The sequence below is a fragment of the Procambarus clarkii genome, chromosome 37 (genome assembly GCF_040958095.1).
Source record: "Procambarus clarkii isolate CNS0578487 chromosome 37, FALCON_Pclarkii_2.0, whole genome shotgun sequence".
NCBI lineage: Eukaryota > Metazoa > Arthropoda > Malacostraca > Decapoda > Cambaridae > Procambarus > Procambarus clarkii.
The window spans coordinates 19,311,200-19,337,519 of record NC_091186.1 but is presented as its reverse complement, the minus strand read 5'-3'; the positions used below and the strand labels follow the sequence as shown (position 1 = coordinate 19,337,519).

General features: G+C 49.4%; 1 protein-coding gene across 22 annotated transcripts in view; it reads left to right on the top strand.

Moving 5' to 3' along the window:
* The window catches only part of ClC-c (chloride channel protein 3), a 165,057-nt gene that overhangs the window by 99,996 nt on the left and 38,741 nt on the right, over positions 1-26,320 (top strand). For 13 of the 22 annotated variants that reach the window (XR_011230662.1, XM_069337218.1, XM_069337212.1 and 10 more), the window contains 4 exons: positions 14,027-14,135; positions 16,305-16,423; positions 22,097-22,233; positions 22,715-22,925. Coding sequence is in view for 21 of the 22 variants with exons in the window: in XM_069337218.1 (XP_069193319.1) it covers positions 14,027-14,135; positions 16,305-16,423; positions 22,097-22,233; positions 22,715-22,925 (576 nt within the window). In the remaining variant the exon portion in view is untranslated. The remainder of the gene's footprint in view (positions 1-14,026; positions 14,136-16,304; positions 16,424-22,096; positions 22,234-22,714; positions 22,926-26,320) is intronic. The other 9 variants (XM_069337220.1, XM_069337213.1, XM_069337217.1 and 6 more) reach the window with 1 other exon arrangement.

Sequence of the window (26,320 nt, the reverse complement as noted above, 5' to 3'; positions counted from 1 at the left end):
CAGTCCGCACCTCCTCGTCCTTCCCCTTCTGTTGTTCATTCTGGTCCCCCTCCCCAGCTTCCGGCCCCGAAACGTCTGATGGTTTCGGGGTCGGGGCAGGGATATGTTGGTCTAAAGACTTGGGTAGCCTCGGGGGATGCCCCTTCCGGTGTGGCGACAGAGGCATTCGAGTCTCTTCCCGGGTCTGACTAGTAGGCCCTCTTCCTTCCGGCTTCTTCAGCTGCGCCGGCCTTGTCTGGTGGGGTCGGTGCTTGGGGGAGGACTTGGCCCCGGGTCCTGCTGGGGAGGACCTTGGGGCTGGGGAGGGGCTGAGTTGGGGGCCTTGGGCCCCGCTGGACCCCGCCTGGGTTTTTCTGCCCTCCGAGTGGGGTTTACTGTTACAAGGAGTGGGATTTTCTTTTCACCCCTCTGCATACGAGTTGGACTTTGGTGTCTACCCCTCACCTGGTTCGGTTCCATGTTCCCCCTGGTGCTTCGGTTCCGTCTTTCCAGAGGTTTTCGACTTATCGCATCCAACCTGCTGTAGTGCAGGCAGCTCTTGTGGCATACCTCCTGTGTGACCTGGATTATGCCTCAGAAATAGATCCCTTGGACTTCAGGTTTGGGACTTCGTTCCTTTTCTGACTCTGATACGAGGTTTCGGTGTCATCCTGGCTGGCCGACTGTCCTGTCTTTGCCTTGGAGGCTTGGCACTCTTTCTGCCGTTCCCGCACGATTGAGTGGCGGGAGGCTACGACAGTACTTCAGGTTTTCCTGGGGAGGGGGGGGGGGTGACCTTGAGCACCTCAATGAGTGCTTGTTTGCTTCTGCTCTTTCCTGAGATGTTGGTGTCATTCAGCTCCATGTGCCGGTTCCCTCCCTTTCGGCAGCGGTGGTGGCTGAGGACTTGTGCGCCCGGGGCCTGTTGGCTTCGGCCTTACATTTCTTTTCCCTCCTCGAGCTGTCTGTGGACTGGCTCACGGAGGATGTGGGAGCGCTTGGGGTTGTTCCTGGTTTTGGCGCCTTGGCCTCGGCGGCCCGCTCGTCGGCTGCCTTGTTGAAGCTTTTCGTGCCGATATTGCGGGATGTGGTGGCGCTGTTTTATGCTTCCTGGCTCACGTGTCAGCAGGCGGTGCTTGCCTCCTCTGTAAAATCTGCTTGGGCCTTGGCTCTTCGGATGTCTTCGCCGTTTTGTCCTCTCCTGTTTGAGGCTTCGGCTGTTGTGCAGTATATTCAGGCTGCTTCGGCTTCTTGCCGTCCTATGTCGGACTTTTTGGTTCTCTGAGGATCCCGTGGTGGGCCTTCCTGGAAGGGTCGTGCCAAGGCTCGGGGTTCCTCTTGTCATGGTAGGCCACTGGTGTCGGGTTTGGGTTCGGCCCCTCCTTCGGACCTGCCTTCGTCTGATCGGCGCGGTGTTGGCTCTGTGCGAGGTTCTGGGTCTCATAAGGGGCGCTGGCTCTTTTGCAGTTTGCCCTATTGATGGGGACATGGGGGTGATGCTAGTGCATCCCCGGCGGTTGCTCAAGGGTTTGTGCGGGAGCCTGAACTTCGCGATGCTGGTCTACCCGCCAGGTCGGGTTTGGCTTCGCCGGCTGTTCTGGTTCCTTTGGGGACGTCCCTTCCGCCTCTCTCGCGATCGCTGGGTTCGGACCCCGGGGACTTTGTTGGTTGCTGCGTCGCCGGCTTTCTCTTCGGGTTTTTCGGGGTTCAGTGCCTTGGCGCCTGCCCGAACCCTCGCTCGATGTGTTCACGGACGAGTCGTCTCTCGGCTGGGGCTTTTGACCAGTGCTCACCAGGGGGTAGTGTGGTTTGCTCTTCCGAGGCTTCGTGTCGCCCGCGGGTTGACGATCCAGCTCTATTCAGACTGCTCCCCAGTGGTTTATTGCCTGAACCAGGAGGGTTCCATCCGGTCCTTGGCTCTTTGGCACTGGTCACTTCGGGTGACTTGTCTGCTGAGTTCTCTGGGTTTGGCTCTCCTGGCATTTCACGTGCGTGGAGTGTCCAACGTCTTGGCCGATGGCCTGTCTTGTTTCGTTCCCCTCTCCACGGAATGGACGGTCAACGCCGACTCCTTCCGTTGGCTTTGCCAGGCGTTCTGACGCTCCGAGGTGGACCTCTTCATGTCGGCGTGGTCGCGGCGCCTTCCCCTGTATGTGGCACCCTTTCCTGACCACGAGGCCGTCGGGGTCAATGCCTTTCGGCCGGACTGGTCGAGGTGGGGGTTCCTGTACCCCTTTCCCCCGGTTCAGCTGTTGGTCCAGGTCCTGACTTGCTTGGAGACTTATCAGCGGAAAGTTGTCCTCTTGGCCCCATGGTGGCCGTCCCCAGCCGTTGTTTCAGGCACTGCTTGCTCGGTGTCCGAACCCTGAGGTTTTCCCGCAGCTCCGCCTCTTCCAGCAGATCGAACAGGTACATCACGTGCATGGTTCGATCTTCTCCTCGAGTCTTCGTATATGGTATTTTTGACTCTGGTTTATCATTATCTCTATGGTGATCAGGTGGCTTCCTTATTAGTGTCCCACCTGCGGGCTTCGTCTCGGCGGCAATATGAAGTTTCCTGGCGGTCCTTCCGGGTCTTCTTACGTCTTCATCGTTGTACTTCGCTTTCTGTTAGGTTTCAAAGGTGTTGTCCTTTCTCTCTTGGTTGTTCCAAGACCGTCTCCTTATGCCTAACACTGTTGCCTCGTATCGTGTGACGCTGGCGGAGCCACTTCAGCTTGCTTTCGGTATTGATGTTATGTCTGCGCCATTTCGCAAGCTGTCTCGGACGTTGTTTCACCTCCGGCCTACTTATGCGCCGCCTGAGTGGCGTATGGTCTTTGAACAGAGTGCTCTCTTTTCTTTCTTCTCCTCGGTTTGTTGTGGCCCCTTCAGTTCCAGATTGTTTTTCAAAGGCTCTTTTTTTTCCTGTTGGCATTAGCCTCTGGGGGTCGGGTTGGTGAGTTTCATGCTCTCCTCCGGCGCAGGGGTTTCTGCTCCTTCGGTCGGGGAGATCAGTTTGTTCATCTCCAGCCTTCCAGAAAAGGAGAAGGCTCTTCCTTTTCTGGGGAAGAATGAGGTTCTGGCTTGTGGTCCCCAGTAAGCAGAACTCCATTGACTGAAGCCCCAGATTAATACTGTATAGCTAATATCAGTCCGATAGCGGCAGGGAACCTCTGGGGCTCACCCAGAAAATGGAGTTTCGTTACATTTAATGCTGGTTTTCTGGTTCTTAGGAGTCCCTTAATGTGTGCCTCTTCACTCCTGCTCTCCCCCCGTGACTTAGGTATTGTGCAACTGCATGCTTAGGTTCCCCTTTTGTTGGCTGCTTTAGTAACAAAGGACCTTTGCACCCATTCACACTCACTTTCATCATGCATTATCTGAGCCTCCTTGATCTTTCTGATTGACTTTCGGAGACGTGCTTGCCAAACACGAGGCTTGCAAACCAAGCACGAGGCTTGCAAACCACACACGAGGCTTGCAAACCAAACACGAGGCTTGCTAACCAAGCACGAGGCTTGCTAACCAAACACGAGGCTTGCTAACCAAACACGAGGCTTGCTAACCAAACAAGAGGCTTGCTAACCAAACACGAGGCTTGCTAACCAAACATGGGATGTGTAAATATGATCACCCTAGAAAGTGCAGAAACCTTCTTAATACAGGTAAGAAGGTAAATTAGTACAGGTAAGAAATTCACCAAAAACTGTGAATATTTCCACCCAGAACTTAGCAAGAACTCTTTAAATAAGAAAGAATGTTTTAGCACAGAATGTCCAGCTTTTCATACAAGAGGTACCAGGCGAATAAAACCCTCAGACCACCACTATGAAAACAGCCAGAACTATTTACCAGGATGTTTCTGTGGGGAGCCCCTACTGTTCCCCGGAGCTTACTGGGCTGATATGCATGTATTAGATTGTGGCATCAGTCGATTGAAGTTCTTGCCTATTGGGGACAACGAGCCAGAACCTGGCCCCCTCAGAGAGGCACGAGGAGCAATGGCCTATGGAAACACCCATGTATTTTTAAGCATTCCATGTCTGCCATCAACCAGGGTCTGGCACACCCAGAAAGGTAGGTGTGACAAAACAAACCCCACATGGTAAAATTTGCTACTTAAACCCCAACAGATGGGCAAAACTCCCCCAAAAAAACAAGCAAATGTCAGAGGGTGAAGGGGGGGCCCCTGACTCCCTGCGCAGGCCACTATAGCACTCAGTTCCTCGGCTGATGTGAATTGTGGAGGCTGTCAACTCTGGCCGCTGACTTTTGCCGTTCTGTATCTTGTGGTGTATTTTTGCTTTGTGTGGTGCGTAGGCTAGGAGTAATTCATCAGTACTGGGGCTGCATGTGCTTAGGGCCACCTTTCCTAAGCGCCCTGTAAGTACCTGTACTGCCCTTGTGTCTTTGGGTTATCTTCCACAGGGCGTTCGGGAACTGCTTCCATAGGGGGTCTTTTGCTGCTCGGGAATTGCCCACCCTTGGGGCCAGCTGAAGTTTGTTGCCACTGTTTGGCTTTAGATAGGAAGTGGTATCATTGCTGGTAGGGGCGCAATGTATTGTGCAACTTGTCTCCCATTATTCACAGCGGCCGGTTCTGTTCTTCCTGGGGTCGTGCTTTCATGGGGTTTTCTTATTATTTTTTTTTGTTTTGCCTAGTAGGGGGTCTGTCTCCTTTGTTTATTCAACTTCTGTTATATTGGTGGTCCTCCTGTCGGAGCCATCCCCCCTTGCTTGTACATGTCACAGGGGTTCAGGTTTTTAGCAGTTCTCTTCGTAGTTTGGGCCTACCTGGTAAGCAATACCGAGTATTGCTTACCAATAACTTGGTGACACTCACCAATTTTGCTTCCGTCATGCTGCCAATTGGGTAAATGGCATCTTTGACCCGGACTCTTACGAGTCTTGCTCCGTGCTCGTGCTCCAGATTATTCAGTCTTCTGATATTGATGTTCGGGTACAGGCGGCTTCAGCGTTGCATGCTCAATATCGGTTTCTGCAACGCGCTGGTTGGTTGCTCACCCAGATGCCTCGATGCTGCCTGCTTGGGTTATAGGGACCCAGACTTTAGGGTGTTAGTCACTTCGACTTTGGTTTCGTCCACGCTCGCGAGTCCTTCCCCAGTTGGTGTTGTTCGTCTTGCTCCCGGCTCTCTCACGTCTGAGGGTTTCGGAGTCGGGGCGGGATTTCGATGGTTGTGAGACTTGGGTGGCTTCGGGGACTCTCTCTTCTGGGTCAGCGACGGAGGCATTCGAGCCTGCTCCTCCTGCTGTGGCATCCGGGTCCTACCAGTGGACCCTCTTCTTCTCAGCCATTCCCCTAGACTCTGCCTTTTCTCTAGGAGAGCAGGGTGTGGAGGACGGCTTTGCTCGGGTCTGATGTGGAGGATCCTGGAGCTGGGGAGGAGTTGACTTGCGGGGGCCCAAGCCCCCCAGTCTCTGTTTTTTGCTTCTTGCCTCGAGTGCCGACAGGCTGTGCTTGCTCTCTCCTTAGAATCCACTTGGGCTCTGGCTCTTAGGTTTTCGTTGCCTTTCTGGGGGAGCCCCTTTGGCTCCCTGGAGCTTATCCAGGCTGATATGGATATATTAGACTTGGGCATCAGTCAGTATGAATTGAGTTCTTAGGCCTACTTGGGACCATGAGCCAGAACCTGGCCCCCCTCAAGGAGGCACAAGGAGCAATGGCTTATAGAAATGCACATGGGATTTGGAGCATTCTGTGTCTGCCATCGACTGGGTCAGGCACCCAGAAAGGTAAGTATCCCAAAACAAACCCCTATTCTGGTTGAAACTACTACTGAAAGTTAAACGGGTGGACAGAACTCCCTAAAGAAAAACAAGCAAATGAGCATGACATCACCACATTGCCGTGCCGCTGTCTGCGCAGCTCCCACCTCGCCGGGAGGGGGGAAAGGGGGAGCCCCAGATCATTCGCGCCAGCTATGCACACCTCAGTTCTCGGCTCATGTGATTGAGGCTTGGTCGTGTGACTCCAGCTCCTGTTTCTTGTTTCCAGTACTGTGCCTTGTGTTCTAGTGCTGTCTTCAGGGTGGTGCATGAGCTGGGAGTAATCTTCACAGGTACTCGGGCTGCATGTGCTTAGGATTCTCTACCCTAAGTGCCCTGTAAGTACTGCCCTTGGGGCTTGGGGTTATCTTCCACAAGTCATCTTGGGGTCTACCTCTGTTGGTCTTTTGCTGCCCGGTAAATTGACTGCCCTGAGTGTGCTGGGGGGTTTTCCTCCTCCCTTGTTTACCTCTGGGTAAGGGGTAGTTTGCACTTGTACAAGAGGTGTGGGGTACTGCACAGCTAGTTATCACCTATTGTAGCGGCCGGCTCTGTTCCACCTGGGCACGTTGTCCTCTTGTGGGGTTTTTATTTTGTTTTTGTTTTCTGCCTGTTGCGGGGTCTGCCTTTGGTTCATTGCCCCTTATCTGTCCTTTAGGTTTCTCTATACCTGTGTCTCTGGGTGGGACCCGCTGCTGGGGCCCCCGTGAGTGGACACGTCCCGGTGGATTCAGCTTCTAGCAATTTGATTGGGAGACTTCGGCGCCGGTTCGCAGTACCCTGCCTGGACTTCCCTTAGCGATATCAGTCTAAGGGTCCTGGGAAACCCCACGGGGTTGCAAGGGGGTCCGATGGATGCGACCCCTAGGTCCCCTCTCGCCTTGTGCGAGTTTGAACGATATGGAAGAAAATGTAGAATAGAACCAGTGAAGAGCAGAGGTGCCATAGGCACAATCAGAGAACACTGTATAAACATCAGAGGTCCGCGGTTGTTCAACGTCCTCCCAGCAAGCATAAGAAATAATGCCGGAACAACCGTGGACATTTTCAAGAGGAAACTAGATTTATTCCTCCAAGGAGTGCCGGACCAACTGGGCTGTGGTGGGTATGTGGGCCTGCGGGCCGCTCCAAGCAACAGCCTAGTGGACCAAACTCACAAGTCAAGCCTGGCCTCGGGCCAGGCTTGGGGAGTAGAAGAACTCCCAGAACCCCATCAACCAGGTATCAACCAGGTTGAGGGTTGCTCTGTCCCCTTGTCTCATGGTGACTCACTGTTTTTGCCTCCATCATGCTGCCTGTTGGGTCGGTGACACCATCGACCCAGAGTCCTGCGAGAATTGTTGCTTGTTTGTGACTCAATTCACCCAGACCACTGATGGCTTTATCCGGGTGCAGGCGGCTCAGGTTTTGCATGCAAAATTTCGGTTGCTGCAATGCGCTAGGTTGATTGCTTCCCCCGGAAGCCTTGAGGTTGCCCCGTTTTGCTTATAGGTATCCGGACATGAGGGTGTTGGTCGCTTCGACCTTGGTTCAGTCCGTACCCCTCTCGTTCTTTCCTTGCTAAGGTTCATTCTTGCCACCCCCCCCCCCTGCATCCTGCATCCGGCCCCGAAACATCTGAGGGCTTCAGGGTCGGGGCAGGGTTTAGATGGTTCTGAGACAAGCACGATTTTGGGGGTTGCCCCTTCCGGGGGAAGGGGGGGGGGCAACACAGGCATTTGAGTCGGTTCCTCCAGCCGTGGCAAGAGGGTCTGACCAGTGGGGCCCCTCCTTTCCTGCCTTTCCAGCTGCCCTTTCCAGTTGGAGCAGGTGCGGGCGGCCGTTGCGGCTCACCTCCTGCGCGACCTGGATTATGCCTTTGTAATGGGTCCATCTTCCTTCAAGTTTGGGTCTTCGTCTCCATTCTGGGTGTGTTATGAGGTTCCAGAGTCGTCCTGGCTAGCGAACTGTTGTGTTGTCATTGGATGCTTGTGGATTGACGGTCCGGCTCCATTCGGACTGTTTTCCAGTGGTTCATTACCTGAACCGCGGGCGTTTGATGTGGTCCATGGTTCTTTGGGGCTGGTTGCTTCAAGTGACTCGTCTGCTGAGTTCTCAGGGTTTGGCTCTTCTGGCGGTTCACGTTCAGGGGTGTCCAATGTTCTGGCGGACACCCTGTCTCAGTTCATTTCCCTGTCCATGGAATGGTTGGTCGACACCGGCTCGTTCAGTACACCCTGCTGGATGTTCGGGCCTCCGGAAGTGGATCTCTTTGTGTCAGCGTGGTCGAGGCGCCTCCCGCTATACGTGGCACCCTTCCCCGACTGCGAGGCTGTTTGGGTCGATGCCTTTAGGCAGGACTGGGCGAGGTGGGGTTACCTGTAACTCTTTCCCCCGGTTCAGCTGTTGCTCCAAGTCCTGGCTTGCTTGGAGACTTACCAGGGGAGAGTAGTCCTCTTGGCCCCTTGGTGGCCAGCCCAGCCTTAGTTTCAGGTGCTGCTTGCTCAGTGTCTGAACCCGAGGGTCTTCCCGCAGCACCCCCTCTTTCAGGAGATCCGTCCTGCCCATTAGGAAGCTGGTTCGATCTTCTCCTCAAGTCTTCATGTCTGGTCTTTCTGACTCGAGTCTATCATCATTTATATGGGGCGTAGGTGGCTTCATTTTTGGTCTCCCATCTGCGTGCCTCATCTTGGCGGCAGTATGAGGTTTCCTGGCGGTCCTTCCAGTTTTCCTATCACTGCGTAGGTGTGCTTTGGTCTCTGATAGGGTTATTTTGTCCTTCCTGTCATGGTTGTTTCAGGACCGTCATCTTATGCCGAATACTGTCGGTTCCTATTGTGCGGTGCTGGCGGAGCTGCTCCAGCTTGCGTTTGGTATTGATGTTACATCTGCTCCTTTCCGCAAGTTGTCTCATGCGTTGTTTCATCTCCGGCTTGCTCATGCATCGCCTGAGCCCTCCTGGTCCTTGGACCGGGTGCTCTCTTTCCTCTCTTCTCCCCGGTTTGTGGTGGCCCTTACCGTTCAGGATTGTTTTCCCAAGGCTCTTTTTCCTGTTGGCATTGGCCTCTCGGGGTATGGTCAGGGAGCTTCATGCTCTCCTCATGTGCAGGGGTTTCTGCTCTTTTGGTCCTGGTGGTAGGTTTGTTCAGTTGCAGCCATCTCCTCCTTTTCTGGTGAAGAATGAGACTGCTGCTTTCCGGAGTGGTCCTTGTGTTGTTGATGCTTGGGTGGTCAGGCCAGCGGTGCATCTTGTCTTGTGTCCAGTTGCAGTTCTCCTCTATTATTTGAGCACCATGGCTTCGGTGGCTGGGGATGTGCTTTGGGTTGATCCTATTTCCCTTCTTCCCTGTTCCCAGGTTCAGGTTTTCCAGGTCATCTGCAGGATTATTAAGGTTAGCCAGCCTGCGGTCTATCCTCATGCCCACGACGTGCGTAATTTGGCTGCCATCTTTGGCAACATGTCTTGGGTTGACATTTGTGCACAGGGTTTTTTGGAAGTCGGACAGGTTCCTGGCCGCTCGATACCTCGTCAATGTCCCTGGTCTTCATGGGGCCCGGGTTGCATTGGGTTGGCGGTTGCAGCCAGTTGTCTCGACTTCACGTTGAGGAGTGAGGATTGACCGCTGCCTCGGTAAGTCCCTGTTTTTCCTTGTCTTTGGGTAGTTAGCTCTGGGAAGCCGACAGGACTCCCTCCAGAAAACCAGCGTTGAATGTAATGAAACACCATTTTCTGGGTGAGTCCTGGAGGCTTCCTGGCATCCATTCCTCTCTCCAGTCGGCGGTGTTTTCGCGTATTTTGACATCCAGCCTAAGAACTGCCAGTTGGATCGCCAGCGCGGAGGGTCTGGGGCTTCCCCTTCCTCCTCCGATTTGCATAGACAGCGGCGCGGTGACATGATGACATCATGCTCGTTTGCTAATTTTCATTTGGGGATTTCTGTCCACTCGTTCGGCTTTCGGTAGCAATAGTTTCACCAGAATAGGGGTTTGTTTTGGGGCGCCTACCTTTCTGGGTGCCAGATCTGGTCAGTGGCAGACATTGAATGCTCCCAACCACACAGGGGGTTTCTATAGACCATTACTCCTGGTGCCTCTCTTGAGGAGGGGAAGGGGGGGGGCCAGGTTCTGGCTCATGGTCCCCGGTAGGCAAAAACTCTGTGCAGTGACCGATGCCAGAAAGTTATACATATACATTCAGCCTGGATAGTTCTAGGGAGCCTCCAAGACTCGCCCAGAAAATGGTGTTTCATTACATTCAACGCTGGTTTTCTGGGGGAGCCCCGTCGGCTCCCCGGAGCTTTACCAGGCTGATATGCTAATGTCAGACTTTGGCATCAGTCATGTGTATGGAGTTCTACGGCCTACCGGGGACCACGGCTAGAACCTGGCCCCCTCAGAGAGGCAAGGGGAGCAATGGCCTATAGAAACCGCCATGTGGTTGGAAGCATTCTATGTCTGCCATCGACCGGGTCAAGCATCCAGAAAGGTAAGCATTCCAAAACAAACCCCTATTCTGGTGAAAATTGCTACCTAAAGCCGAACTAGTGGACAGAACTCCCCAACAGAAAACAAGGAGAATCCACCTCTGAGTCAGGCGGGCTCTCTTCTTGGGAATTTCACCCCACTGGAACCGGGTTGTGGTTCACTATCACTGGCTCTTCTTTTCTCTACTTTTGCAAAGAACGTATCTATTGACAATTGCTTTTGTCTTTGTTTTAGGATGTTCCTAAAACGAGACAGCAAATTGTCACACTTTCGCGCTCTCGGTAAATAAAAAAAAACTTGTCCCAAGTGTGCTGGGCGTTAGGGCGATCGAGAGGCAACACTGAAAAGTGTTGCCTCTCTTTTCACTGTCCTGACCTTATGTTGCCTCTCTTTTCACTGTCCTGACCTCCTGATGTTCGTATTTTATTTTTGTACCAATGTGTTTGCAATAGAATGTTCTAGAAGAACATACGTATAAAATGTCACACAAGGATGCGTTAGACCGGCACCAAATAAAAAACTACGTCGATTACACTCGTCGTGTCAACAATACAATGGTCTTACCACGAAGATACCATACAATGCCGTTCTCCCAAATAGGCTATGTGGCTATTAGAGAAACCGGAAATTTCATGGCAAACAGGTTTATACTATCCCTAAGTCGATCGGATAAGAATTGGATTTTATAGAAATATTTGTTCAAATGATGCTTGAGCGCGGCGTTTGGGTGCATTCAAGAGAAAAAAATATGTTGCGCTCAAGTGACATATACCTGCGAAAGTGTTAAATTAATTAAACATGTTCACACACCGGGTTGTAATTGCTATGTCAGGGCAGCTTTTCCAAGAATGCGTTCACCTTTTCAAACATTTCCAACACTTCCCTGATCTCAGTGGAAGAGGCAGCATCCTCCCTTACCACCTCATTCCCTTATTAATGGTGTGTAAATTGTTGATGAGGACCTGCCATACTCTCTTGTGAGATCAGTCACACAGACACCACACTCATGCTTTGCTATAATTTCCTTCTTCAAATCCACAGTAATTGTGTCTTTCTTCCTCTTGACAACACTATCTTTAGCAAGTAGCTTCTTTGGCGACATCGCTCGTTACAAATTGTAGTCACAAAACCACTAAAAACCCAAAGAAAAGCGAAATAAATCCCGAGGGATGCTTGTTGTGCGCGATACAACAACAACAACACTGGCGTCGGAGGCGTCCGAGAATTTGCGAGAACCCACGAGACGCTAGGAAGCACCATGTGGCTTTGCTCGTTAATAGAGGTGAAGCTTGTCAATAGAGACAAATTTGCTGCGAGTGGCTCGCTCGTTACTGGAAATACTCGTAAATAGAGACACTCGTTTATCGGGGTTCCACTGTATGACGTCACACGTCACCGCGCCGCTGTCTGCGCAGCTCCCCCCCCTCCCCGGGAGGGGGAAGGGGGAGCCCCAGACCTCCCATGCCGGCTATCAACCCATCAGTTCTTCGGCTGATGCTATAGGCACCGGTTATGTGCTCCGGCTCCAGTGGTTGTTTCAGCACTGTACCTAGAGTGTGGTGTTTGTTTTCTAGGTGGTGCGTGCGCCGGGAGTGATTCTCCAGTACTCGGGCAAAAAGGCACCTAGGGTTCCCTTCCCTAGGTTCCCTGTAAGTACTGCCCTTGGGGCTTGGGGCCACCTTCCTCAAGTTCCTTGGGTTCTGCCCCTGCTAGGCCGTTTACTGCTTGGTTTTTGGCCGCTCTTTGTGTGCTCGGGTGTTCTGTCTCCCTTGTTCGCCTTAGAGCAAAGGGGCAGTTTTGCACTGGTGGGGCGCAGGGTACTGTGCAGCTTGTCTTTACCAATCATAGCGGCCGGTTCTGTTCCGCTTGGGTATGCTGTTCTCTTGCGGGGTTTTCTTTTTCTTTTCTTTTTTATCTACCTGGTGGGGGGGTCTGCCTTCGTTCTTGCCCCGTTTTGGTTCGTGTTGGGATTTGGAGGTGTTGGTTGCTTCGGTTCCATCACCTTGTGCCGCCTGAGTTTCGGTGGTCGCGCCCGAGATCTTCCTGCGGCTCCGCCTTTTCCTGGGAGGGGCCTTGTCGGGGCTGCTTACGTTCTGCCTCGTGGTCTCGCCTCCGGTTGGTGGTCGGGTGGCTTCGTGGTAGGTGTCCCACCTGCGTACTTCTCTTGGCGGCAGTATGGGGTATTTTGGCGGTCCTTCCTTTTCCTGTCCCTTCTTAGGTGGTTACTCTTGTTAGCGTCGGCTTGGTTTTCTGCTAGGGGTTGAGGGCCGTCGTCTTGCCACATACTGTCGCCTCTTTTTGTGCGGCGCTGGCGGAGCCGCTTTGGCTTGCTTTCGGTCTTGGTGTTGCTTCTACACCGTTCGTAAGCTGTCTTGTGCGTCGTTTCACCTCCGGCCTGTTCGTGCGCCGCTTGCACCATCCTGGTCTCTGGTTAGCGTGCTCTGTCTTCTCCTCGGTTGGTAGTGCCCCTCCGGTTCCGGTTTGTTTTTTGTCGGCTCCTTTTCCTTTTGGCATTTGCCTCTGAGGGTCAGGTCGCCGAGTTTTCTTGCTCCTACGGTTTTAGCGTTTTGGTTGTTCGGTGGCAGCAGTCTCCATCTTTTCTGGCGCGGGGTGGGGCTGCTGCGTTCTGGAGGGGTCCATGGTTTGTTGGTGCTTCGTTGGTCGGGCCGGGGGTGTATCGTGTTTTTGTTCAGTGGCGGCCCTCCGCTGTTGTTTGCGTGCCACGGTGTCTGTGTCCGGAGCGTGTTTTGCGTTGATCCGGTTCTGTTCTTCCCGGTTTGCGGGTGATGGTGTCCCAGGTTGTCAGCCGTGTTCTTGCGGCTCAGCTGTCTGTGTTCTTCCCTCATGCCCGTGGCGTTTGTGGCTTCGCTGCTCTCGCTGCCATCTGGGCAACGAGTCCTAGCAGTCATTTGGGCATGGATCTTTGGTGTTCGTACGGGGGCCTTGCTGCTCATTCTCGTGTTGTTCCTGGGACTTTGCGGGGCTGTGGCGCCTTGGGTTGGCGTTTGCTGCCGGGTGTCTCGCTTCCGTGGGGGGTGCGTGGTGTCCACCTCGTGGTTTCGTCCCTTTGACCTTCCTCTGTGGGTAGTTAGCTCCGGGGAGGCGACGGGGCTCCCCCCAGAAAACCAGTGTTGAATGTAATGAAACTCCATTTTCTGGGTGAGACCCGGAGGCTCCCCGGCAACCCTCCCTCCCTCCGGTCGGCGGTTTTTCGCGTGTTTTGACATCCAGCCTCGGAACTGATGGGTGGAAAGCAGGCGTGGGAGGTCTGGGGCTCCCCCTTCCCCCTCCCGGGGAGGGGGGAGCTACACAGACAGCGGTGCGGTGACGTGTGACGTCATACTAGTTTGCTTGTTTTCTGTTGAAGAGTTCTATCCACTAGTTCGGCTTTAGGTAGCAATTTTCACCAGAATAGGGGTTTGTTTTGGAATGCTTACCTTTTTGGATGCTTGACCCGGTCGATGGCAGACATAGAATGCTTCCAACCACACGGGGGTTTCTATAGGCCATTGCTCCCCTTGCCTCTCTGAGGGGGCCAGGTTCTGGCCGTGGTCCCCGGTAGGCCTTAGAACTCCATACACATGACTGATGCCAAAGTCTGATATTAGCATATCAGCCTGGTAAAACTCCAGGGAGCCTCCGGGTCTCACCCAGAAAATGGCGTTTCATTACATTCAACGCTGGTTTTTTACCCAAATATTGCCACCATTGTTATCATAGGACATGTGTAGCAAGCAAGGTCATTCTTATTCATATACAGTATTGTCATTTTTGAGAAATTAACTTAGAGTTGTCTGGGCATGTACTTGCAGTGACTACCAGAGGAACTTCACCAGTGCCAACACAGCCATTGAAATTGCAGCGGCTGGTCCTGGGGTCCTTCAGGCAGTGTGGCTTCTTGCTCTCGCACTGGTATTCAAGGTGAGCCATTCTTGCTCTTTGTTTTGCTTGTGTAACAATTATTTGTGTAATACTGTGCCAAGACTTAACCCCTTAAGCTGTTGTGGGTTATTTGGCCTTCAACACCCACAGGCGCAAAAAAAAATTAAAAAATTATTCAAGTTTTAAAAGTGTTCATTTGTGTTCCCTGATCACGAGAAAAATAATAACAAAAATTGTAGGTGGCATATGTAAAAAAAAAAATGGTGTCTGTTTACAAGAGCTCTGAGGAAGCTGATGTGAACCCCGTGTAGCCGCGGGCCGTTTAAATCTTGCAGGGTACTCCGAAAGGTCATATGAAGTGGTGCTCACTTTCACGTCAGTTACTCAACACGTCATATGAAGTGTTGCACAGTTTAAGGGTTAATTTGAACCAAGTAGTTGGTTGGCAAGATGTGCATGACATTTGGTATGAAATGCTTAAATATTTTGTAAGAAGCCATGTACATGGTCGATATATGTAGGTAATCCTTGCTTATAGCTACAAATGTTTCCTGCATAACTGCATTTTGACAATTGTGTATACAGTTGTTACAGTTGTTAGTGCTGTGAGATAGCAAGTGATTGTCATGTAATGTTTTCATCTGGGATTGTTTCTGTATTTTCCTTTACAACCCAAAATAATTGTAAGTTTTAAAGAATGATAAAAAATTACCCTTTTTACTTTTCCCTCAATATGCAACTCTCATGAAAATTATCACCATACCAATGTAATAAAGGAAAAGGCAAGAACAAATATATATATATATATATATATATATATATATATATATATATATAATCTATATCTACATCTTTTCTGTTCACATACAATGTATGAGAAGCCATGTTGCAGGGTCATTATGTCATGTGATGCCACAGACAAGATGCGGACACAGTGGTGCGAGAGGACATTGACTCATATGTTCACCTTAGATGCTTTCATTTTTTTTTTTGCTTATTACTTCACTCAATGTAGTGTTTGTGTTAACTCAATTAAATGTTCACATAATTGAGAAAAGCCGTGATTGGGCAGTACTGTATATAGGCCTACAGTGAAATATGTACACTTATGGTGCACTAATATGTTTTTGACACAACACATAGGCAGTGTCTTCCAACCCATTTCTTTGCTGTGATTCCTTCTGGGAATATTGGCTAGGTGAGGAGTCTACCACTAACAGAGTGTCTTCCAACCCATTTCTTTGCTGTGATTCCTTCTGGGAATATTGGCTAGGTGAGGAGTCTACCACTAACAGGAAAGACCAAATACTGATACGGCAATAACCACAGGCCACCAGTACACAGTTATCATCATTACTTAGTAAACAATTAGGCATACAGCAACAAAGCCCCGGAGGAGGAGGGCAAAGCAACAGGAGGCCCTGTATGCTAGTAAACAACTTATGAGGCCCTGTATATTAGACACCATCATAGGCAGCTCTGTACTTTAGTAGCCATTATAGGACGACCTATTTGTTAAAAACAGTTGTAGAGGGACCTATGTGTTAGAAACTGTCACACGTTGACCTATATGTTAGAAACTATCATAGGAGGTTTTATATGTTAAAAATCATCTGAAGAGGACCTACATTTTAGGAACTATTATAGGAGGACCTATATGTTAAAACCATCAAAAGAGGACATGTGTTAGAAACCATCATGGGAGGACCTGTATGTTAGAAACCATCACGGGAGGACCTGTATGTTAGAAACCATCACGGGAGGACCTGTATGTTAGAAACCATCATAAGAGGACCTGTATGTTAGAAACCATCACGGGAGGACCTGTATGTTAGAAACCATCACGGGAGGACCTGTATGTTAGAAACCATCATGGGAGGACCTGTATGTTAGAAACCATCACGGGAGGGTCTATTTAGAAACCATCAGAGTCAGACTTACATGTAATAAACCATCATAGGAAGCACAAGATAATAGAAACCACCATAGGAAGTCCAAGATATTAGAAACCACAATAGGAGGCCTTATATGTAGCCCAAGATATTAGAAACCACCATAGGAGGCCTTATATGTATTCCAGTCTATATGCCTGTTGAAGCTTGGTGCTCACCAAAGGCCAATATGTTTAATAGCCTTGTTTAATTACAGGTTTGCATCATTACATTATTTAAATATTAGGAGTTATTACCAAAAAACTTGTCTTGACAGTGCGTGGTCACGGTATTTACGTTTGGCATCAAGGTGCCTTGTGGTCTCTTCATACCCTCACTGGCTATGGGTGCCATCATTGGGCGGTTGGTTGGCATTGGTATGGAGCAGCTAGCGTAGTGAGTACTCCATTCTTTGAAGTTTGTAATATAGTGAATGTTTAACCCTTAACATGCTAGGGGTATAATATCCTTTCTTCCCCACAGGCGCATGTAATTTTGAAAAAAAAAAATTATTTTTTCTTCCTAACCTGTTAATTTGTGTTCACTGATCACGAGAAAAATAATAAAAAAATCGTAAGTGGCATATATTGCCCGCTATAGGGCGGGGAAGTCTGGCAAAAAATAGGCGCTGACTCAGCGTGCGTCCCAGGCGGTCTGTTGATCGCCAGCTGTCAGGCCGGAGTTGCCACAAAGAGATAATTACCTAATTATTTCAATGTCTCTGATTGATTTTTCATAGTTTTTTGCTGTAATATTATTCAATAGTGTGTAGTTTGATATATTTATATAATAAAATGAGTGAATCATTGCTGTACTCAAAAATATGGTGTGCATATTGTTGATTCAATTATGTTCATCAATCAGTGAACAAATACTTTGTCGGTTATTACACTATAAGCACAGGATATATATAAGTATCTGCATGTTTTGTTCACTATAACGAACCACTTAAGTAGCTATTATGAGTCAAAAAGTAACGAGGAGTGACCGCCGTGTACCAGCCAGCCACTCCCGCCCTCCCTCCAGTCATCTGACTCACCCACATTCTCCTCCCACAATACTGTTTTTGCTTTTATTCACTATATACAGATGCCATGTATAAGTATCTACATTCGTGTTCACCATAACGAGCCACTAAGTTGGTATGCTGAGTGGCAGTGGCAGCCCGCCACTGGCTGCCACTCCCTCCCTCCCTCACCTCACCTGACTTGCCACACTTCTCCACCCACCATACTGTTTTTGCTTTTATATACAGACGTTATATATAAGTACAGGTATTTACATGTTTTGTTCACCATAACTGTACATCTAAGTTTGTATGGTGAGTAAAGGCACAAAGACATAGGACCTCACACAGTCAGCTGATGGCTGCCGCCCTCAAGGCCAGACGCACTAGTATTTCTCCTCCAACAATACTGTGTGGTGTTATTACGCTATATACACACATTATATATAAATATCTACTTGTTTTATTCCCCATACTTGTACAAGTAAACTGGTATGGTGCCCAAAGACCATTGTGGTAACCAGTAAACAACACCGTCGTCTGCACAGTGGTGTTGTGCAGACGACGCCACCGCCCTCACGAAAATGGTGGCTCCCAACCTTTTCTTGCTGTTTATACCCTCTATACACACGTTATATATAAGTATCTACATTTGTGTTCACCATAGCGAACCACTAAGCTGGTATGGTGAGTGCAGTCAATAAAAGGTGGCCACACACAGTCAGAAGACATCGCCACCACCCTCCCTCCCACAGCATTACTCCTCCCTCCATGGCGCACAGCGCTAAATATCACCACAATCCTGCTATTATCAGAACCCTGGTCAGTTTTATCAGTCAGGGGTCTTCTGTAATAATATCATCGCTACATAACAGCATGAACAAGTATATTTTGGCATTTTTAGGCGATGCTGTGGTCACAAGCTGAACAGCAGTGCTGTTAGCTCATGCTGCGTGCGTCAGGCTTGGTTGCTCACTCAATACTGAGGCCAATAACACCCGGGAGTTTGGCCCACGATTTTTAAAAAAAATGGTGTCTGTTTACAAGAGCCCTGATGAAGGTGTGGTGAACCCCGTGTATCCGCGGGCCGTTTAAATCTTGCGTAGTACTCCAACACGTCATATGACGTGATGCGCAGTTGACTGGAACAACTTCCAACACCTCATATGACGTGATGCGCACTCTAAGGGTTAAGGGGCTGGGCGCGCAATTTCTCAACCTTCCTCAAACACACTCAAATTTTTTTGTGCATAATCTACATGGTAAATGCTCCCACTTTTTCTAATGGATCAATAGCATAACCTGAACAGAAAAAATAAATAAAAAATAAAATATATAACAAAGTTGAAAAAACCAGCGTTGAATGTAATGAAACGCCATTTTCTGGGTGAGACCTGGAGGCTCCACGGAGCTTTACCAGGCTGATATGCTAATGTCAGACTTTGGCATCAGTCATGTGTATGGAGTTCTAGGGCCTACCGGGGCCAACAGCCAGAATCTGGCCCCCTCAGAGAGGCAAGGGGAGCAATGGCCTATAGAAACCCCCGTGTGGTAGGAAGCATTCTATGTCTGCCATCGACCGGGTCAAGCATCCAGAAAGGTAAGCATTCCAAAACAAACCCCTATTCTGGTGAAAATTGCTACCTAAAGCCGAACTAGTGGATAGAACTCCTCAACAGAAAACAAGGAAACTAGTATGATGTCATACGTCACCGCACCGCTGTCTGCGCAGCTCCCCCCTCCCCGGGAGGGGGAAGGGGGAGCCCCAGACCTCCCACGCCGGCTATCCACCCATCAGTTTTGAGGCTGGATGTCAAAACACGCGAAAAACCGCCGACCGGAGGGAGGGAGGGTTGCCGGGGAGCCTCCGGGGTCTCACCCAGAAAATGCCATTTCATTACATTTAACGCTAGTTTTCTGGGGGGAGCCCCGTCGGCTTCCCGGAGCTAACTACCCACAGAGGAAGGTCAAAGGGACAGAACTGGGAGACGGACACCACGCACCCCCCACGCACCCCCCACGGAAGCGAGACAACCGGCAGCAAACGCCAACCCAAGGCGCCACAACCCCGAAAAATCCCGGGAACAACACGAGAACAACGAGCAGCATGGCGCCCGCACGAACACCAAAAATCCATGCCCGAAAGACCGCAAGGACACGTCGCCCAGACGACAGCGAGAGCAGCGAAGCCACGAACGCCACGGGCATGAGGGAAGAACACAGGCAGCTTAGCCATAAGAACACGGCTGACCACCCGGGACTCCGTCACCCGCAAACCGGGAAGAACAGAACCGGATCAACGCAAAACACGCTCCGGACACAGACACCGTGGCACGCAAACAACAGCGGAGGGCCGCCACTGAACAAAAACACGATACACCCCCGGCCCGACCAACGAAGCACCAACAAACCATGGACCCCTCCAGAACGCAGCAGCCCCACCCCGCGCCAGAAAAGATGGAGACTGCTGCCACCGAACAACCAAAACGCTAAAACCAAAGGCGTGAGAAAACTCAGTAACCCGACCCCCAGAAGCAAATGCCAAAAGGAAAGAGCCGACGATAAAACACACCGGAACCGAAGGAGCACTACCAACCGAGGAGAAGACAGAGCACGCTGACCAGAGACCAGGATGGTGCAAGCGGCGCACGAACAGGCCGGAGGTGAAACGACGCACGAGACAGCTTACTAATGGTGCAGAAGCAACATTAGTTCATTAGATCCTGCAGGATGCGCTGTTGCAGTTTTTCAGTTCCGTAACAGGACTGTGCAGACCTGCGGTTCATTCTGGATTTGTCTTGTCTGAACCCCCTGAGTTTCTTGCCCCCTCCTTTCGGATTACTACTCTGTCTGAGGTCCGGCTCCTGTTAGAGTCAAGTGCTTGGTTGGTGTCCCTGGACCTCAAGGACGCTGACTGGCATGTCCTGATTCATCCGGGGTTCAAGGACTGGCTCGGTTTTGTTGTGGGGCATCAGAGTTACTGCTTTTGTTGTCTCTTTTTCGGGTTGAACCTGGCACCTCACGTGTTCACACACCTTACCAGGGTCGTGGTTGCCCATCTGCATCTTTTAGATGTTCGGGTGTTGGCTTACCTCGACGACTGGCTGATCAGGGCTCCTAGTTAGTCCGCGTGTCTGAGTTTGGTGCTTTCTCCAAACTTCTCGCCAGGGGTTTGATGCTTTTCCAGCTAGCCGAGTTCGGGCTCCTGGAGAACTGGTGAAAGTTCCATCTGGTCTTCCAGGTTCAGACCTGGCTGGGTCTTGTGTGGGACTCTCGGACCACTTCCTTGTCTCCCCCTCCGGAGTCTCTCCTTCGGCTGCGGTCCTGCATGTGCTTGTTTCTGGGGGCTCCCAGGTCACCCGGCAGTTGCTAGAGGGTTTGTACAGGTGCCTGAACTTTGTGATGATGGTCTACCCACTGGGTCGGGTTTGGTTTCATCAGCTGTTCTGGTTCCTTCGGGGATATCCCTTCAACCTCTCTCGCGGTCATTGGGTTCCCCCAAGGGCTTTGTGTCGGCTGCTGCATCGCCAGCTTCCTCTTCAGATTTTTCAGAATTCAGTGTCAGGGTCCTACCCGAGCCCTCACTCATTGTGTTCACGAACGCGTCATCTCTCGGCTGGGGCTTCATGACCAGTGCTCACCACGCCGGTCAAGTGCGATGGGGTCCGTCCTTCTATTGGACCACAGCACGGTGCAGGAGTTTGTGGCGGTGTGGTTTTCGTTTCAGAGAGTTCGGATCACCTGCAAGTCGACAATCCGACTCCATTCTGACTGCTCCCCGGTGGTTCATTGCCTGAACCGAGGTGGTGCGGTTCTTGGCTTTTTGGGTTGGTCGCTTTGGGTGACTCGTCTGCTGAGTTCTCTGTGTTTGGTTCTCCTGGTTCTCTCCCATGCCATTTGTAAGTTTGCTGTGCTTGCTACCGTCTTCGGTAACATGTCCTGGACTGATATTCGGGCACGCGGATTTTGGCAGTCGAACAGGGTCCTGGCTGCACGCTACCTCGTGAATCTTCCTGGACCTAGTCAGGACTGTGTCACTTTGTATCGGGGGATGCAGCCTGTTGTCTTGACTTTGAGTTGAGATGCGAGCACCAACCGCCTCCAGGGTAAGTCCCTCTGGTTTTTGTCTTTGGTGATGTAACTCCAGGTAACAGAAGGGGCTTCCTTAAGAAAACCAGTGTTGAATGTAATGAAACACCATTTTCTAGGTGAGTACTGGAGGCTCCCAGCAACCCTCCCTCCGGTCGGCGTATTTTTCAAGTGTTTTTGACATTCCGCCTCAGAACTGCAGGGTGGATTGCCAGCGCAGTGGGTTTGGGGCTTCCCCTTCCTCCCCTGGGTTTGTTTAGGGGCTCCTACCCTACAGGGTGCCTGTTCCGGTCGATGACAGATACAGAATGCTCCAAATCCCATGTGCATTTCTATAGGCCATTGCTCCTCGTGCCTCTCTGAGGGAACCAGGTTCTGGCCGTGGGCCCTGGTAGGCCTAGAACTCCATTCACACTGATGTCAAAGTCTAACGATGTACATATCAACCTGGATAACTCTGGGGAGCCTCTGGGATTCACTTAGAAAATGGCCTTTCATTACATTCAACGCTGGTATTTTGTTGTATAATGCTTTGAAACTACTGACGGTTTTGGCCTCCACCACCTTCTCACCTAACTTGTTTCAACTTTCTACCACTCTGTTTAAAAAAAAAAACATTCTGATGTTTTTTGGCTTCTTTGTGTGTGTGAAATGTGAAAGTGAAGTATAAAAGCGAAGTGAAAATGTGAAAGTGAAATGTGAAGTGTATGTGTGTGTGTGTGTGTGAAAGACTTGGTGTAAACCTTTACATAAAATATACAAACATATAAGTGTGGGTTTTTATCCTATGTTGTTATATCTGTGAGAAGACATCACCATTACTTGTATGATTGTTATTACTACTACAGTACTGATAATCATTATTAGAATGCTAATTGTCATAACTGGAGTATTGATTGTCATAACTGGATTACTGGTGGTCTTTATAGGTACTCTAATACTGGCTGACATTACTAGAATGAATGAAAGTGGAGTTTTAATTTTTCCAGTCATAATCAAGACTGGGCCGTGTTTGCTGGGGAATGTAGCACAGGAGAGAACTGCATCACACCGGGACTGTACGCAATGGTTGGGGCAGCCGCTGTTCTCGGTGGAGTCACTCGCATGACGGGTAAACTTTATTTACACTGTTATAAATTGTTGACACATGTATCTTAGATATCTTAACATTTATATTCTTAAACAAAAAATAATCATTTACTAGGTTAGTCAGTGTTTGTATGTTTACTGATAACTCTTAGATAATTCTAAATTCTAGTCTCCTAAATAATTTTAACTTTAACCTTTAGTTTCATAGTAATGCTCGTGTTGTCATTGACAAACCTTGTCAAATTTGTATTATAATATGAAACACACATTCAGACATAATTTGCTAATCAGTATTCAGTTATGCACTCAAATGCTACAATCCAGCTTTTAACTAATTCAATTCAGTACATGTTATTTAAATAATACAAAGCAGATGTTGTAACAATATTTCAAAATTGAATTACAGTTGCCAGAATGATTCTTACAAAGTAGAACATAATAACACTACATTATTAAGTATGATATTTAGAAATATCACACAATGAGTTTTATTTCCTCCCAAGTATCACTGGTGGTGATCATGTTTGAGCTGACGGGAGGTGTGCGCTACATCGTGCCCCTCATGGCTGCAGTCATGGCAAGCAAATGGATTGGAGATGCATTTGGCCGTGAGGGTATTTATGACGCTCACATCATTCTTAATGGATATCCGTTCTTGGATTCCAAAGAAGAGTTTAGTCACACCACCTTGGCACATGATGTCATGAAACCAGGGTCAGTAATTGTTATATGCTTATGTTCTCACACTTTCTGAGTAATGTTACTTCACTCTGCATGCAACTGTATGTAACCTGGCAGCATTAGACGTTTGCCAAACAATAATAATAATAATAAAAAAAAGAGCTCCTCACAACCAATAATCACGGCTCCTACGGATTTTCTCACTGATACATCATGTTAGTGTGATTTCTCTCTGTACATTGAAAGAGGAGCATCAGAGGTAAAACATTCCTTCCTCTGAAGCTCACACGACAGACCCAAAGTGCATTGGGGGATTGTGTGAAACCCGGGTTCGGCTTCAGTAGAAGCCTCGGGAACCTTCGTGGGATCATAAGAACCCCCAGGTTGCAATCCTTTTGACCAATATGTCGTGGCCTAGTTGTCTGGAGTGTGGTCTGGGAATACCCAGTGCATGGGTTCAAATCTTCATTACGGCTCCTACATATTTTCTATTGATACATCACTTTAGTGTGATTTCACTCTGAATAATGATGATAATCAACAACACAGAAATCACACTAATGTGATATATACTGTACCAATGAGAAAATCCACCAGGGCTATGAGGTGGCACGAACCTACGACCCCAGCATTGCCAGTCACATACTCTACCACTGGAGTATGCTTGTGGGTCATACGTAAACCTAATCACCGAGTGCTTTTGGGTCATACTTAAAAACATGGACTGGCTTCAATACTTCCTGGCCTAGACTCCAGACTTCCTGTGATTTCAGTAGAAATCCAGTTGTAGTACTTGTACAAGCGACGGTGGTCCAGTGGTAGAGTATGCAAACAGTTTTGCAAAATCCAATGTTAAATAAGTATACAATGATATTCCTGGCTTGTCTTAATTTGGTAGGAGAGTCAAGTTCAGAGAGATACTCTTCATCTTCTCAACTTGATGCAGTGAAGGTGCAACATTTTTGTCCTGCTGGGATTTCTCACCAAATTTGAATATAAATTCCTGTTTCTAGTACAGTGACACCTCGGCTTACGAATGCCCCTATTTACGAACTTTCGGGTTACGAGCCCAATTTCTTCGTAAAATGCGAATCGGGTTACGAGCTTTGCCTTTCTGAAACAAAGTTTGTTGATATGCTTATGGCCGACCTAGCGTGTGGTGCATGACGATCGTGCCTCAGTTTACCAGTGCTTTCCGCCTAGTGACAATCATACCTGAATTCATACCTGAAAGAATTTCATCTTTTTTTTTCGGATTTTTGGGGTATTTGAACATAAAAGTTATTATATATCTCGCCATAGGTCCCAAGAGAGCCAGTGGTAAGGTTCAAGCCAAGAAAACACATGTGAGAATGACCACAGAGGAAAAACAAGAGATGATTCGTAAACATGAAAATGGTATAAGGATTGTTGTTGTAGAGTCCCTTCTTCATTTATTAAGAAAATGATTGCAGTATGAGAAGAATTGCAAAATTTGGCTGAAAAGTGTCACACAAATCAAGCTGCAGCAGGCCATTGTGTTAACCTTTATAATGACAATGTGATGTCTTACTTCAAACAAGTGTTACAATGTAGGGGAAAAAGAAGTGTCGCTAGACAGGTTTTTAGTGAGAAAACCAAGCGGTGAGCCACAAGCAGGTCCTAATGGTATGCAGGATACACTCTGCCAGAGAGTGTATCCCAGAAAGTCATCACTCCCTGATGTTATAATGGAAGGGGACTCCCCTTCCAAACACTAACACCTCTCCTCCTTCCCCCCTCCTCACCATCTTCCATACGCCAACAAGAGTCATCAGTAAAGGTAAGTAATAACTTGTACGTACTTTAGTACTGAAGATTTGGGTGAATTAGGTATAAAATTTACTTTGAAATTAATATTTTGGTGAGTATGGAACAGATTAATTCAATTTACATTATTCTTATGGGGAAATTCCCTTTACTTTACAAATATTCGGCTTACAAACCGTCCCTGGGAACGGATAAAATTCGTAAACTGAGGTACCACTGTATTTTAAACATGAACCTAATGATTTGATCATCACTACTATTCTGTTTCCCAATTCCACAGAAGAAATAGAGGAGCAAATAGAAAACGAAAGATACAAAAACAGACAATTCATTGGTGTATCATCCACACAATGTGCAGCAGCATTACAGAGAACAAGTACTCTTACCCCAGCAATATAACACACAAAGGAAAGGAATCAGAGAGCCACAACCCCGATCCCTACAACCCCGGAGGGGAGTGGGGAACCCTCCTCAAACAGTGCAATAGCCACAGGGAGTGCGGCACCACCCCCCACATTCTACCCAACAGACACCCTACCTGCCCCATTCCCTGTCAGCTCCCCACCAAGTACCCACCTAAGGCACCCTGCCCCCACCCAACCCCCTCCTCCCACACACCCCCCTCCTCCCACACACCCCCCTCCTCCCACACACCCCCCTCCTCCCACTCCCGCCTCCCCCCAGGACCCCCCTTCTTCCCCATCCCCCAAGCCCTCCCTTCTCCCACATGCCCTCCTGTCTCTCCCACCCCCAAGCCCTCCGTTCTCCCCTGCCCCACTAGGCCCCCCCACTCTTCCCCACCCCACCTAAGCCTTCCCCTCTCCACCACTCCTCTAAACCCTTCCCTCTTCCTCACCCACCTCAGCCTTCCCTTTCCCCCCAAGCCCTCCCCCCTTTTCTGCCCCCCAACCCCCCCCCTTCTCCCCAACTAGACGCCTCTACTGTATGATAACTAGTGGGAAAATGCAAGTAATGTAATCTAACAAGTGAACAAAACAAATTAAGAGTGCGACACGTGGTAGCAACAGTGGCCGTCCATACAGCCTCTTCCAGGCCTATCTCAAGTTGGTAAACACCCACGGTCAACACCCACGGCCAGCTCCCACGGCCAGCACCCGCGGTCAACTCCCCCACCGGTCAACACCCCACCTTGTAAGACCATCACCACTGAACAGAAGTGTTCAAAAAATGGCTTTGATAAAAACGTGCATAGAATGCAACATGAAGGTAGATTACCAACAGAGCTTTCAATGCCAACTCTGTTCAGCAGCCATACACAAAAAATGTGCCAACATGACTAACAATTCAAGGAGAAATGGTCCCAGTGACCACTCTGTGTACTGGCTCTGCAAAAAGGATGATGTAACTTTTTTGAAATTGATGGAAATCCTGGATAAAACTCCCGCCGAAAACAGAGAATTACTAATTAATGCCTGCATAGCAATTTCTAATGTCTTCAAACAAACTGTACATGACACCAAGGTACAACCAGCTGTAGCACAGAGCTCTGTGGCAGCGGCGCCTGAGCAGGGCGCGGAGTCGGGGATGCCTGAGCAGGGCACGGAGTCGGGGATGCCTGAGCAGTGCGCGGTGTCGCAGGCACCGGAGCAGAGCGCGGTGTCACAGGCACCGGAGCAGAG